General features: G+C 43.2%; 1 protein-coding gene across 1 annotated transcript in view; it reads right to left on the bottom strand.

Moving 5' to 3' along the window:
- Positions 1–4,894, bottom strand: part of LOC114453182 (E3 ubiquitin-protein ligase HECW1-like) — a 36,615-nt gene extending 31,721 nt beyond the window's left edge. Inside the window, exon 1 of the mRNA XM_028432941.1 lies at positions 4,865–4,894. Coding sequence (XP_028288742.1) covers positions 4,865–4,894 — 30 coding nt within the window. The remainder of the gene's footprint in view (positions 1–4,864) is intronic.
- Positions 4,895–16,758: the final 11,864 nt, after the last annotated feature.

Below are 16,758 nucleotides of genomic sequence, written 5' to 3'. Positions count from 1 at the left end.
GATATGAGCAAAAATCCAGTTACTATGGCAACAACCAGCGCTTCGCGCTTAACCTAATGCATGTCGCGGCACTATATACAGCTGCAGCCAGCGTTATGACCTTGTTGGGCTTTCTTCGGCTTTTAACATGCTCCGGCTTATGGTGGTAGACGTTGAACCTGTTAGGAACGTGCTGCTCCGCATCATTTAACTGAACACCACTGCCTTCCGCCATTATTTTTATTGTGGTCTCACATGTGCGCGGATGATGGCGAGAGTACGTCGCACACAAAAATGCGTCATCATGACGAGGCACTAATCGCCGTAATCGATAAGTGGCAAATATTAATCGGTGACAATTTTTCTGACGATTAATTGCACACGATACGATTTTGCACAAGCCTAGTGGCATTTTGCTGCTACCAACATGCTGAGACGCTTCTGGGTTACTCCACAGACACTCCATCCATATTTATTCACAGTCTATGGCACAGACTTGGATCAGAGACAGTGCTGTTGGTTGTTAACTACTCTTGATTGTTAACTACTCCCCTGAAAAACAATGTGTCGATCCACTTGAGCCACTTCACATCAAGACAATACAGATTCATCCGACAGCATGGTATGAATCTACCACAATCCATGTGATCCACTGGTTTTTGTGCCCTGTTTTGCTTCATTGTGTTTTCTCACCAGGAGGATGCACCTCACCCTCTAGAGGTCTTGGTTGGGTTGTTTTGGTCCACATCCAAGTGCAATTACTGTGTCACTGTCCACAGATGAAACAAACCACGCAGAGGGAAACCAGCTTTGAGCTTGTAAATGTAAAAGTCATCTGAGTAATACTGTATAAAATAAACAAAAACTGTGCATTGTGTAACCAATGGTCATCAGGTCAGAGTAAAAATGGCAATCACATTCTCAAAGTAGTCAAAATATCATAACACATTTGGACAGTCTCCACAGCCAGATATCCAAGTTCAGTCTCCTCCAGTGTTTTCCCTGCAGCTAAATGGACATACTGCACACTGCTGTCAACCTCGAGCCCACCAGCACTCACTCTGCAACGTATTCAACATGACTTCTCCTACACCTTTTTTTTTTCTCTTCGACTTAACTAAAAGAAGAGATCTCAGTGGTGCTCAAATTCATGGCGGTCACTTCACCATATTAAGGTCGTGCCATATTTTCTGTCCTGCAGGAAAACTCACATCCCGTGGCTGCTTCATATTAAAAACCCTACAGCAACAGGAAGCATACTCTATTCTAAATTCCCAACCACACTGCCATGCAGCAGCATTTTCTGTTGTTAGATTTTCAAGGACTGTTTGACATCTGGGATTACCATTTCCCATATTTTCTCGCCGTCCCCTCTAACTGTTAGATAACTAGCACAATATCAACACTCAGTGTGACACACATATGCAAATATAATAAAATCACAGAGGTGTACCAATACTATACTCATGCTTTACAGTCACATCCAAATCTCTATAGTCCTCATTAGTCACATGCAGCATATTTGTATGGTGCTATAGCAAGCTACACTAACACACATTGTATAATCTCCAGGGAAATACCCCCACTTGTCCTCCCTGCTTGTTCCAACACTCTCATAATTAACTGGTATGATCACGCTTCAGATGACATGATAATTGTTTCAGCGCACACGTAAAGAAAGAAATGCCTCTGCCACATCCAAGTACTGAAGCAGGCTGAATAACAACCACTGTATGGAAGCCCTCCTTCAGCTTATAACTCACCTCCAGTAAGGATGACTAACATATTACGATCCAATTACTGATGTCCGCATGCCTCATGATTATCTCACCCACTTCAAGTGAAAGCTGATATGCACTTTACAGACATGAAAAATATATATTGATATACTCCATCCAAGATGGAGTGACCACCCTCATGCAACATGGACCCTGCTGTTTTGAATGACTAGTTGGGGGTCGTTAGCTTCCTACTAGCCTGCTAATTTCCCTTCATCTTCTGCCACTTGCAGAATTTCAGTATGTTTATTAAATTTTAGGTTGTACCCTATGTCATCAGACCCCCTACTGGTCCCATCATTATACTGCCTAAAATCTCATATATGTGACGCCATTGCCCACATCATGTGTTTGCTGTGTGTGTTCTGAGATCATTTGCATGCAGCACACTCAAAATAATAATATGTAGGTATAGTAATAATAAAACATTTAGTAAAGTCTGACATACTGGAGCTCCATGTCCCTCCTGTCTTCTAGCCCTAGCAGTGTTGATCTCATATATGTGTCCGTCCAACATGCCATGAGATGAATCTTTTCATTTGACCAAGGATTTAAACACAGATTTAAAACACATGATCATTCTATAGCCCACATCCTCCCTCTGAGTGTCTTTCAACACTGCATACTGTAAATCAATACAAACTGTATCTACAGCACTTTATAGAGAGAACTGGCAGCAGCTTCTCCAACTGTTTTTCTGCAGTATGACTCCCTGCGATGTCTTTCCACTCAAGCTGGAACTAGTGAATGTTTATCACATTTGTTTGACAAACGAAACAATCAATAAATTATTCAAATAGCTGCTGTAGTGCACTGTGGTCATGTACGCTACATTTTGTGATGGACTTGTTTTGTTTTTTGTTTTTTTTCAGCTGGCTTGAAAGGGAAAGAAGCTAAAGGGCATGATGGCTGCTGCTTACTTTGATTTGCTGTGTTGGAGCTTTGATGTTCACCCAAACTGCAATAAGTATCTGCAGGGCTTCTAACTGTGTAAAACCTAAAATAAACTGACTAAACATTCATTTTAACTGCTTGGAAGCTCTTCGGTGAGAAACATTTACTCCCAAGCTAAGTGATAACACTTATTTTGCATTAACAACACTCCACAAAGTCAACTCAGATTAACTCTCCAGCTATGCTTAGTGTGTTTTTTTAGTTCTTTTTAATTACTGACAATACGTCTTTAAACCCAACTAATACATGCTATGAAGTGCTTGCTGCAAATACACCAAATACAGCAAGCTTACTGGAATAAATGTGTTTTTTTAAGTAACACAGGAAAATAATGGTTATTTTAATGGGACTATATATTTGCAGTCTTTACAAATCAGCCTCCTGTTGTCATATGAAGCATTTAAATCCTCTGGGTGAGGCAGGACATGTCAACATGGTAGCCAAGAAAAAGACAGACACCGAAACAAGTTACCTACATCTGAAGCAAACAGCTGTTTGGCTGTGTGTCACAAGGCAGCTTCAACCAATCAGATCAACAACTATTCACCTACACATGACCACCTCGTTCATATGCCAATATTTCTGCTCTGCCCCACTCAATAGGACCTGTGAAGGTGTCCGGTGATGTCTGGCTATGACACGAGCGGCACATTCTTTCTGTCCTGGGTCTCTAAAACAACGTTTCAAGTTTGAGTGAAGCAGACTTCTCTGTTTTAAACGATGAACACAGGAAAGGGCTGCGTCTGATTAGACTGCATCTCAGGACAGGAAGCTGAGTCACCGAAAAAATAAAAACAAGCGTCTTTGTCAATGTCAAACTGCTTCTCCTTTTCACAATCAGAAAGACTGCACCAGCACAGATCCATCTAATCTACACAGATCAGGACAAAATGTTCATGTGTTCAAACTTTCTGTTAGAGCCTGACTGATATATTTGTCTGCCGATATTATCAGCCTACATCTAATCTACATCCATCTGAAAACATAAAGAAGATTCACCCCACACAATCATGTACCTGGAGACCATCACACAAGAATATCAAAATATTTTAGTTTAAAGTATGTTCCTCCAAACCAAATGGTATCAAATGGAGGCTGAGAACACAAGTTAATTATTCCCACGGGACAATGGGACAATGATCACTGCCATCTTGATATAACGGTCTGAAAGAAAGCTTTCTGTAGGTATAGCTGGATATATAAATAAACAGCTATATGTCTGGCCGGTCACATTGTTATCATAGGACTAATATTCATCATTTCATCTTAACCCTTCAACCCACTAAAGCAGCAATCAAGTCCAACATTACACAACAGAAACACGCATCAAAAACATCTAAAAACATGTGTGCATCATTTGTGTCATCCTTCATCACTCATCATCTTCACAACTATCACGGCCACCATCAGTGGAAACATGCAGCCCAGAGCCACGTCCATAAAAAGACAGGTTCCTTATTATTAATATTATTATTATTGATTTGCATGACAGGCAAACAGCAGGGAACACACACACCGTGCGGGGCTCCAGTATTTTAAGAGGATTTTGAGGATGGGAATCCCCACACAAAGAGGGAAGGAGGCGGGGGATGCCTCTCCTCACAGTGTTCAGAGTACATCACAAATCATCAGGGGCCACACACACACACACACACACACACACACACACACATTACGCCAAAGACCATGCAGAACATTCATTAATTTAATACAGCGCTGCTTCCTGGGAAATGTGGAGGTTTTACTCGAAGTGCGAGTCAGTGTCTTCCCGGAGTGGTGTCTAGTCTTTGATTCGGCACATCTGACCCCCCAAAATGACTTTAATTCGATGTTTTAAGTCAACTTTTGACATAATGTTGTTCGCTAGCTAAGCGACTAAATGGAGCTAATAGGAAACAGTTGGCAGGAGGATGAGCCTCCTCTAAATGCCAGTTTGTGCTGCTTTCCACTCGGAAAACAGACAAAAACAACAAATCAATGCGGTCTATGTCCTGAACTAAATGTCCTGTTTGGTGCCGGTACTGATACATCACTGATAATTCACTGAATTCGAGAGGAGGAGACGTGTATGCGGGTAAAACACGGCGCTGCGGGGCCGCTGCTGTGATGATAGCTTACATCAACGTTACACGGCAACAATGGAGGCGACCTACCTGGGATAAAATAACCTGCCGGTGGATCATTCTCCAGAGGTTAGGATGAAAACTCGAGGGGGAACACGCCTGCTAATTTCCATCCAGCCCCATTTCGACGGTTAAAAGGGCAGAAAGAACACACACAGTCCGCGTATCGAGCAGGACACCGAGCGTAGTCACATCCTCTCCTCTGTCTCTGTACCAAAATACAGCTCACCGCAACACAGCCTTCACTTCCGGGTGTGGTAAATGTAAACCATAACAAACTCCGAAAATGTTCATCTTTTGCTCAATATTTTTCATTAACAACATATTCCCTGGGATAAATGCGTCTATACGCATTCACGTCATCTAAAACATCGATTTTTTTACATTGATTTAGACACTAAAATGTAATAGTGGGGGTTTTATTTTGAAGGAAGAGTTTCCGGTTACAGCCGAAATAAAAAAATTGACGGAAGTGGGTACCAGTACCTCCTAGCCAATCAGGAAACGGGATTTCTGGCTCGCGTGCGCTGCCTCCTTGCCTCCTGCTCGCGGGCCGTAAAAAGCCTACGTACGCGCACGTGGTGGCACGCGCCCACATCACTCTCTTCTCATGCGTCGTTTCCCTCTCAGAGAACTGCGGCTGACGTCAGGAGCCAGACCCGCATGGACCCGCATGGACCCGCACCGGGTACCACTGCGGACCAGCAGTAAGAGAACACGAGCATCACTTCTTCTATATCGGTATATTTTACATGTTTTGGCTTGTTTATATGACGGAGAGGCTACAGTTAGCATTCAGGTAGCACACTAGCTTATATGCTATACACAAACATTGTTTTTATAGTAGCTGCACTTTATGTCAGGACTTTGAACAAAACCACATACATCACACACAAACACACAAACACGTGCGATGTTTAAATGAAGTCTAATAATCCATGAATGAATGTAGAGCTAATCTAAGAGCCTTGGAGGGTCAGAGAAGCTATCCAGATCCAGAGAAACAAAGCCGGAGCGGAACACACAGCCCATGTGACACATGGTGAGGCGGGGAGAGTGGTGCTTCTGAGGGAACAGTGGCTCCATCTGCTCACTTGTCTTTAATGGGAAGACCATCTCCCGAGACCAGCTCAAAGGCTCCGCTCTCAGTATGTACATCTACTCAAGTGTTTACCACTTGCTGCCTTCAGTCGGTTTTTCAAGCACCGCTACAGGAGAATGGTGGTTAGATATGTGTGATCACATGGAGATGAAAGATGACCTGTTGATAAACAGGAGGCTCCATCATCGTATTGCGCCTAAATATGTAAAAAATACGAAGATTATTTCTTTTGCAAATGATTGAGCAACATTCTTCTGACTGCTGTTGACCATGCCTTCCTTGTTTTCACTCTTATCTGTCTGATAGATCATCTTAGACCGGCTACCTTTCACAAACATGACATTGTATTCCACTTTAATCACCTACTGAAATAACCTGCTGCAATTAGTGAGACTATTAAGACTATAGGATCATGTATTGTGATGAGGGAAAAGAAGAACAGATAACAAGGGCGACCTCTTGTGCTCAAGTGGTTAGTGGCATCCTTATGGAGACCTGTCACCCTGGTAACCCAGAAAATGGAGGACAGTTTTCCAGATACCAGCGAATTTACAGTTAGCTCTCATACATAGGGCTCATTCTAGCATCCGGTGTGAGGAGGATTTTTCCAGAGCAGTATCTCTTATCTGGTGTTCTCCTCTGTATCCGTAGTCACTCTGGCTGTACAGGTCTGTTTCTCTGGTGGCATCTGGTGGACAGAAACTGTCGATGCATCTAGATTAACATCACTTATCCGCTCTCTCATTGATCTGAGGGGAATCGGGTCATAAGGCTGTTTCTCGGCTCTAAATAAACACGTGAGTGTTTCTACAAAGTCGAAGGACTCTGTTTACATTCTGCCTGTGCTCCTGCATAGGAAGCAGATGCAGATGGAGTGGGTGGAAGACAAATTGCCACAATGAATGTAAATGAGTGAGCAACATTTAGATCTTCCTCGGGCTGGCTGCGCCTATCATCCCCCAGATATCTCCCCCATCTCCCTGTCAGTCCTCTCCATCACATTATCTGCTATTCCCTTTCATTCCGCTTCACTCTCACTCACTCGCTGTCTTCTCCCAGCCTTTTCTTCTGCAGGCTTACATGGCACTTCCTCCTCCTCCTCTTCCTCCTCCTCCTCCTCCTCCTCCTCCTCCTCCTCCTCCTCCTCCTCCTTCCAGTCCTTGGTTTCATTTTCCCAGTCTCTCCATCGGCTCCTCTCTATTAAGGTTGATTCATTGAAGTACAAGGAGCAACAGCTACCTATTCATCTCACCACTGACTGAGCCGTGAGAGGGAGGAAGAGGAGGAGGAGGAGGAGGAGGACACAATTATCCTGCTGATTGCACATTACTGTTCGACTACAAATGGAATCAGATGGATTTGGGCGGAGATAAAGACAGGCAGAGGGATAAAGAGGTTCGATTTTTTTAAATACATCCTGGCATGTTTACATAGCAAAAATACAATAAAGAAAAATGTCTCCCTAAAGTGGCGCAGACCTCAGTTTGTTCCAGATTTCTGGAGAATGAAACTTAAAAGTTGCTTCTGGTTCTGACTCAGGGGACACTGAGCAGAAATGTGGTTTGGCCCCAGCTGTTCAGTGCTGCATAAGAAATGAAAAACAGCTACTGCAGGACAACCGGTACTCCTCACTACTCAGTCATTCACGATCATATATAACTACGACAAAATGACCAGTCAGCATTGCATTGTGGGATATAACCAGAGCTGTTAGCAGCCATGCTGTCTCATTTTCTTTATAATTTAAAGGTCGGGCAGGAGATTTCATTCTGATGCTCTTTGTGTTAAATTAGTGTAACTTCTCTTTATAGATAGCAGCCGATTAGTTCGGCAGTTTCTCTTTAAAACGAAGAATGTGAATCATCTGAAGCTATAAAACATAAAAACATCATCAATCCTCCGGGTGGACCCTGTAGGAGTATTGGCTGGTTGTCACTCTCTTCCTGCTCTGTGCACAGAGAGGTACGTGCATGATGGCCGAAGTCACAGACCGCAGCTCGTCTTCAGGTGATGCGTCCATGTGATTGGAGGCGTGGCTTCAGGGTGAGCTCCGAGAGAAAGGGGCGTGTGTTTACTTTAAATCTGGCTGACTCTCACTGAGTTTCCAAAATCTCCTACCCTACCTTTAAAACACTGAAGGCACCATTTTAAAACAGTAGGCAATGCTATCCTTGTAGAGCTTCCGTGTTTGTCTCTACCAACTCCTCCATGGCTCCTTAGCAGAGTTCAATACGACTCAAAAACTTACACTGCATATATATCATATAACATATACTGCACAGCTAGAAAACATACAGTTCGTGATCTCTGATGCTATAGCAGGAGTTCCCCAAGGCTGAACAGAAGTGCCTCCCATGGCACCGTGATGTTTTGCATTTCTAACATATCTTTTACACATTGAAACATTGAATTATATTAGCCATCATCAGCAGTGAAGAGAACCTTGAATGTAAAAAAATAAAAGTAGATTTCTTTTTTTGGTTTAATTAGAGCAGGGGCGTTTGACTGCAGCCGCATCCCGGTCTGTTTACCTTAAAGTTGATACCATCGTCTCTGTATTCTCCTTTGGGCCGGGGATGCGAGGCAATGTGTGGAGAGTAATTAAAATGCAATCTCTCTCCACCTTATTAGAGAGTCTGTTCTCTGGGGGCTTTGTGGAACCATCAAGGGGGCACATGGGGATAGTGCTAAACCAAAACCTGACAAAGGATGTGGGCTTCAAAGTCGTAAACTTAGGATACATTTTTTTTGAAGTTTTAGAAGTTCAAAGCTGTGTGCTCCATGAAAAAAAATCACTTTATACCAGGCTAACATAATATATCTATCTCTCTATTTTCTGGCTGGAGCCTTTCCTGAATGTCAATGGGCAAAAGGCAGGGTACACCTACACTTAACACCTATGGCCAGCTTAGAGTTCCTAATTAATCCAACATGCATGTCTACCTGAAGGAGACCTACCCAGTGCACCACCTGGCTAACATAATAACAAATATACATGTAATCTGTTACATTCTGTGCAGACATAGACTATTATTACTTGGGAGCAGCAGAAAAAAAGCTAAAAGAAATAGCTTATAAGCTGGTAAATGCAGCACTATATGTTCATGTATCATTGTTATGCTACTATTAGCATTTTTCTCATTGACAAAAAACAAAAATGTTATTTTAAGACGAGGTTCTAGGACCCGTTTGTGCATCCCTCTCTATATATTTAGCAGCCAGTATATGGCCGTGTGTCCTTACCATCAAGCCAAGCCTATATATTACATACATAAAATTAACCTCAGACAGTTTCATGGCATATTTACAGCCAGGCCATCCAGGGAGGTCTTTATCATCAGGTCATGTAGCTGCCTTCACTTTAATATCCACAGATGATATGGTGTGAGACACACACACACATTCACTCACAAGGCAGACAACAAAACAAAGTGTCACAGAGAGAAACCACTTGTTATCTTGTTGGAGTGGGAGGGATGAAATCATCTCAAGTGTCCCTGGTGTTATAGCGTCTCCCAGCACTAGAGGGCAGTGTGGTCCTTCTCCACAAGCAGCTCTCTGCAGCTGTTTTTTTTTAAAGCTCTGTTTTGAAGTGTGTGTCCTCTCTAACATCATGTGGTTCCATCTAGCTTCCTCTCTCACACCAGTGCACAATCCTGTATTTACATAAGAACCGTGTGTGTGTGTGTGTGAGAGAGAGAGACTAGTCACAGTATTGGCTCGCCCTGTCTGTACTGGCCAGCGGCACCACGGCACAGCTTCTGCTGCAAACAAATCTGCCGTCTTGTGCAGCGCCACCAGCCCTTCCTCCGTCTGCTCCGTCTTGTTCTTTCTCTGCGTGGCTGTGAAGGTGACACAATCAAACAGCCCTTCCACTGACAGCAGCCTTTCAAAGCTCAAACCCATATTTTTACACCGACACTTTGCTGCCACCTCACACACTGTTAGCACGAGTGCTGCTTCACTGCTGCTGCTCTTAACTCTGTTCAAATGAACGGCTGCTACCACTGCTGCCAGCTACTGCTGCTGCAACAACCCGCGGAACTACAGTCATGCTGCTGATGTGGTAACAGCTGACCACAACAGCATCACATTAAAGCCAGGTCCCACTATAGATGTTTATACCACAGCACTGTCCTGCCTGTCCAGACCATAGACATCATGTAAAAACCATTGATTGCCAGTGTGTGTGCTGAACTCTTCACTTTTTCTCATTCAAATGTTGTTCTGTCAGCTATTACAGCATCCAGTGGAATGCAGATGGACTTCATGTTGACACAGACAGCTCCCAGCTGCATGATTAAATATCATTATTAAGATGATTATTCAGTGAATTTGTCCGGTAAACTCATCGTGAGATAACGACAGCCACTGTGGTGAATTCTGGTGTTTTAGTCTGAACATCAATGTTCTCAGCTGCTTCCAGACCGATGTGCCTCCATCTTTGCTGCAGAGCCGAGGGTCCCTTTGGCCTTTCGGTAGTGAGGATCTGCAGCTGGCACAGTGCAGATACAACCCAGAGGTAACTCACAGCGTTATCAAGGTTAAAACTAGGAAAAGGATTTGTGGACAGGTTCCAGCATCAGACCCTTATCCCCTCTGTGAAACACAGTGGTGGTAGAAGCATGGTTCAGGCCTGTTCTGCTGCATCTTGGCCCTGAATCCTCTAAAGGAAAATGTCAGCACATCTTCTCCATGAGCTGAAACTGATGCTGAAAAATTCTGAAATTTCCAAATGACCTTAATCGAATTGAAATGTTGCAGAAGGGCCAGAGACAAGCAGTTTATATGAAGCATCCCTCACATGAACCCACCATGTTAAACATAAGCAGCTCTGTGCTGAGGGATGGTGCTGAACACCGTTTGATGTTTTGGGTGTTATTTATGCATAAATACATACAATTTGAACGGGTTCACAAACTTTCAAGCACCACTGTGGTTTCCAAATGTTTATGCAAAGTAAACAGCAATGAGTGGGAGAGGGAGGAAGCACGTGATCCAAAACCTTCAAGGAAGAGGAGAGCACCCACACTGCTGATGGCAGGACTGCATCCTGGTGCAGGATTGTTAGGAATCACCTGTGTTGTGGTGATGGGAAGGACGCTGGCAGAGCAGCATCATCATCTACGCTGCTGCTGCCGCTGAAGGAGCAGAGTCAAATAAATAAATGGAAAAGTTCTCTTTGAAACACACTCTACTGATTTAATTAAGATCACAGTGCACAGTTTTTTAGATGGTGAGATTAGAGATGTACACATGTACAGATTTTTCTGTGGGACGACCCAGTTTGCAGAGTTCATTGCAGGGGGGTTACGTCATGATGCTGATTTATCAGCAGTTTGGAATGAGCACTGATGAGCTGCTGCTGCTGCTGCTGCAGATACACGGGTAGGACGACTTCCTTACATAAGATTAAGGTCGTTGTGGGTGTTTCAGTGACTCTGGACGAGTTTATGTGACCTTGGTATGTTTTAAATAGAAACCCTGCTCATTTAGATCCAGGTTTTTGAACATCCGGATTCTCAGACCTTCTGATTGAAAAACTCAAAGTAATCAGTGTACATACCATCGTAGTGGAACATGTTCTCCAGAGAATATGCTGTCAACGTTATCGTCCCTTCTCAGAGTATATTTAGATGAAGAGATGAGTCCCTGCTGCTCCTCTCCTGCCACTCTCCTGCCTTAATAAAGAGTCGGGGTGAATTTGGAGAATTTGCAAAAGTAAAAAACACACCATGATTTTAAAAATGTCTTACCGTTTATTAGCTTTTCGTTACAGAACTCAGGTTAACTGCAATTTTCTACCTGCTCTACCTCCTCTGTAGATTCAGAATGTCAGCTAACACAGTGTTTATCTGGGAGGAGGAGGAATTCTCTGCAGCTTTCTGCTTCTGCTAATCATTGTAAGAGTGGGTTTGAGTCTGAGACTGAAAAGAAACACAGAAATTAACCATATTATAATAATAATAATATAATAATATAATATATAATTAACCAAGTCATAGCAGACGGTGGGGAGGGGGAGGGGGCAATTTTTTTAAACCAGGCTGTAAACACTGGACATTTTAACACAGACATCTATGGGGAAATGACTCATTGACACTGCCCCCTGCTGGCTGACTGCAGTATAGCTTGATGGAAGCACTACAAGCACTGCTCGAATAATTTTTTATGTCTTTTTTAGCACGCCGATCTGTGTTCAAGCGCTTCTTCTTTCTATATGTTGGTATTTAATTAGTCATTGTCGCCTAACAAAGGAGGAAGTAATAGACAGAGGAGGAATCACATCTTCCATAGTAGCCACCATTGCAACAGACAGACTGTTCACATAAGACGTAGACTCAATTTGATGAATAGCATGGAGGCCTAGATGTCTCATCTTTTATCTGGGTTACTGCCAGTCCTATTTTGAAAGTCAAATAAGCTGTCAAAAATAACCTTGCACGTCTATTATAGCGTTTTATTACATGTAAATCATGGCGTGATCTGTGAATAATTGCTACTGGTGGATTAGGATCGTAGTTATCGGCTTAAAAATTGGAACTCTGAATGATTTTATTAGGTAAGACATTGTAAAAATGGTCCTGAGCTGATGTAACCAACTGTTAACCAACCAACAGTTCTTCCTGTATTTTGCTTTGCATTCTGAATTTCAATGATTTTATACAAGCAGAGGTTTGTTCCTGTTAAAAATTCAAGCAGCAGTTAGGAGGGATGCAAATGCAGCTATAGCATCCAAAGTGCCTGCAGCCTATAACTTCAATTAGGGAGGCGTGTGATAATTCATCTGTAAATGCTGTAAATGTGGAGGTGTGTTTCATTTGCAGATGGGATGATTGTTGCAGATGATGCTATAATGATGGAGATCAGACATCAGTCATCTCACCTCCCATGCATGTAGGGGCGCCAGCCGTAATTCCTATTTGATGCTACAGCAGCTACTTAAACAACAATTACAGCAAAGTCAGTCAAACCCAAAAATATATATACCTGATTTATCTATTTATAACATTCTTTTTTTTATTTTTACACTGTTTTAAACTCAATGTGTATGTTTATTATTTATTTACACAGACCTGTTATGCACTTTTTGAGCAGTAGGAGGCAGTATGAGGCGTGACGTCAGTCACCTTACCTTGCAGTGTAACGAATCAACGAGCGTCACGTCTCTCCTGTGTCTGATCCAAGTAACAGTGTTTGACAAACACTGCTAACACAACGTGTGAGGTTGTGTAGACTGGGTTGTAATATACAAGCCTTGACGCCAATTGAGGGAGGTAACAGCGTTGTAAGCTAGCGCTATCGCGAAGCTAACGAGCTAGCTGTCGCTATGTAATTGAGTTTAGCCGCTGTGTTGTTATCCATAGTCTGTTTGAGTGTAGTCATGTGTTTGCCGTTGCGGGGGTGTACTTGTGTCTTTACTAGAAGATGTGCTGACGTCAACTTGTTGATATATGATGTGTGTCGGTTGCCGCCTGTGCTACAGATGTGACGTAGGCGTGTCTGCAGGGCCCATTTCTGTACAAACCCGGAAGTAAACACCGGACGTACTTCTTCCATAAAATTCTACTTTTATTGGTTTCAGGAGCAACAATGAACGCGGTGATGTCGGCCAGCATGTAGCAGCATGTTCCACGGGATCAGTTGTGTGGAAAATAAATATATTGTGAAGCCAGATTTAAAGAGAAAACACGGCCACATCTGGAACCAATGGAGGTTTGATAACAGGATCAATAGCATCTGCTAATTATGATCAGGTAGTTTAAATATGGCGGTAATTGTGCGAGTGTGGATTCCTGACCCCCAGGGAAAGAATCAGTAATTCTGCTGTTTGTGTTGATTGGCAGACAGCAGACACACCTGGCTGTGGAGGTGTGGGTCACAGCACTGGACCTAACAGCCAACCTTTAATGGACCATGTCAGTGCTGTGCTGTTTACTTCTTTACAACTCAACAGTATATCACACACACGGTGGTGATAATGTTAACAATATATAGATCAGCACACATTCTAAGCAGCCTGTATCAGATTATTTAGTGCTGCAGTATTTTGATCAGGCAGGTGTGTGGTCACCAAAGCCCTCTGTTGACACCTGTACTGTTTGTTGTACTCAAAAACTCAGATTATTTTTATTCTGGTCACATTTGAACTGATGAACTGCGATAAATGAACGTACCTTTAAATTCTCTTCAAGATAAAACATATTCTGTGAAGATGTTCTGGACTCTCTGGACCTTTGTTTTGTTTTGAGTAGTTTGAGGCAGGAGTTCATCACATTAACACCGGACACCTTGATGGATCAAATCAGTTTATTGAATTGACACCAAACTTCTGTGTCAAAGAGATTGAGCATATCAGTGCGAGCAGCAGGCGCCCTGTCTCTGTGCCGTGGACCTCTGTTACACCTGATTTCTGTCTAAATTTGTTGAGTAGCTTCGGGCTAATATCACAGCGTGCTCCTATGAATACCGAGATGCACACCAGGCCCTCCTCCAGTCCCCTTGACATTATCCCCACAAGACTGTCCAGAGAGATAATAGGGGCCATACGCTGGAATGTGCACTCTATTATTAATGGCTCTCTCTCTCTTCTGGATGTGTACAAGACCATTTCATGTTCAACTGCTGCACAGGGAGGAAAGATTTGGAGCAAATATCCTTCACAGCTTGCAACCGGCCCTGAAAATGAGTCCTTATCCAGAGAGAGGAGACACTCCAGGCCGCGACTTCCAGGAAGTCACAGATGCTTCCCTTAAATATGTACAGTGTACATAAAGAAATGTGCTAATCTCTATTTTCTAGAATACAGATTGTTTAACCATTCTGAAAATTTAGAATTCTTAGAAACAAACAAAATTCTCACTAAAATTTGAAATTGAATTTTTGGAATTATGTAAAAAAATAGGTTTTAAAGTTTGGACTTTTTAGATTGTGAATACAAGCGGTCGAAATGAGTTTCCTTCGTAGGGTGGCTGGGCGCTCCCTTAGAGATCGGGTGAGGAGCTCGGCGTAGAGCCGCTGCTCCTCCACATCGAGAGGAGTCAGCTGAGGTGGCTCGGGCGTCTGTTTCCTCCTGGACGCCTCTCTGGGGAGGTGTTCCGGGCATGTCCCACTGGGAGGAGACCCCGGGGAAAGACCCAGGATGCGGTGGAGAGACTATGTCTCTCGGCTGGCCTGGGAACGCCTCGGGATCCCCCTGGAAGAGCTGGAGGAAGTGTCCAGTGAGAGGGAGGTCTGGGTGTCCCTCTCCAAGACCTGTACGTCTCCAGGACTCTGAGGCGTGCAGGTCGGATCACAGCTGACCCTTCTCACCCTGGACATGGACTCTTTGAGCCACAAGAACAGCTTCTTCCCCTCTGCTGTTGGACTGTTCAACTGTGATTAATACACCGCTCTGCACTGTCACTTAAGGTCACTTTAGTGTAGTCACTGCACAATGATGACTCTCTGCACTGTTTACTTCCATCTTGCACTACTTTGCACACTAGTACCACCTCATTATCCATGTGGTACCTGTTACGCTGCTACAATCACTCACTACACGATTCTGATTCTTAGACTGCTGCCCCCCCTTTTTTTTTAGAAAAAAATCAGATCACACATAATTCTGAAAAAATGCCATCATACTAAAAAAAACAGAAGAAATTTTGAAACAATAATAATCATCCTTCTAACAGTCACTGGTGCACATGGATCTTTTTCTACTTGATGTGACGCTCATTCCATTAAAATTAAAGCACGCTGGGTTTGAGCACTTCACACAGTAGAAGTGGTATAAAGTTCCTCAGTGGAATAATCAGGGATATTTAATCAGGGGTGCTAAATGTTTATGTAGCCATCATTTTTCAATTGAGCCATGTATTTATTAAAAACACAGACGTACCTGAGCCCAGCCGTGCTTCATCTGATTTGCATATAACAAGAAATATTGAAACAAAAAAGTCCACTGAGCAGAAAGTGAAGGACCTCAGCCTGTTGGGTTGGATTTATTTTCCTCCATGTGTGTGTCCCATAAAACAACTTTACACCTGTTTTTCTCACATGATGAATTTAACTTCCGTTAGTTTCTGGGGGTATTGATGTAAACGTTCACCCTGTCGTCCTTTATTTTAACTGCAGCCTTTTCATTTGACTCTTTAACTTTTATTCCTTCTCCACAAGTGCTTAGCTCCGCAATACATTTACTGTATGTCTGTTTTTGCCTCCTGTCGGAGGGCTGCTACACCTCACTTAGAGTAACCATGGTAACGGACACAGTGCCGGAGAGCACACACACACACAAAGAGTTTCCATGATCACTTTTTAAAGCAGAACACCTAAATGTCAGGACAGACGGCTGCTCAGGATAATATCCGCCTGATTTCCTGGGCTGACTCCGGCCCCGGATGATAAGGTGGAGGTCTGAAGTTTGTGTTTGAACAGTTCCGCAGTTTGATTTCCCTCCTGGCTGCTGTTACACCACCTCCTATGCACTGAAATGAGTTTGTTTCAGCAGTAATACATCTTACTGGAGAGCTTGAAGTAGAACTTTGTCATCTTCCAGCTGTTGGCCCTCATAAAGCCATGTATGGAATAATGACTCACATTAACACATGCTTGTATTACTCATTCACTGTGATCTAATGTAAACAATTACTCCCATGTGTTCAGTCAAATATATTTAAATGTGTTCTTTGTTCTTGCTGCAGATCGGATCCATATTCAGGGACTGAGAGCCACACTGCGCTGCACACTTCCTGTATGTGGACTCCTTCCTGCGGGGCTGAGGGACTCTTGGTCCTCTGCCATCTGGCTCTGCCTGGTCTCAGCGGTGCTCCCTATA

This window comes from Parambassis ranga, chromosome 20, assembly GCF_900634625.1.
Source record: "Parambassis ranga chromosome 20, fParRan2.1, whole genome shotgun sequence".
Taxonomy (NCBI): domain Eukaryota; kingdom Metazoa; phylum Chordata; class Actinopteri; family Ambassidae; genus Parambassis; species Parambassis ranga.
This window is presented reverse-complemented; position numbering and strand designations above follow the sequence as displayed.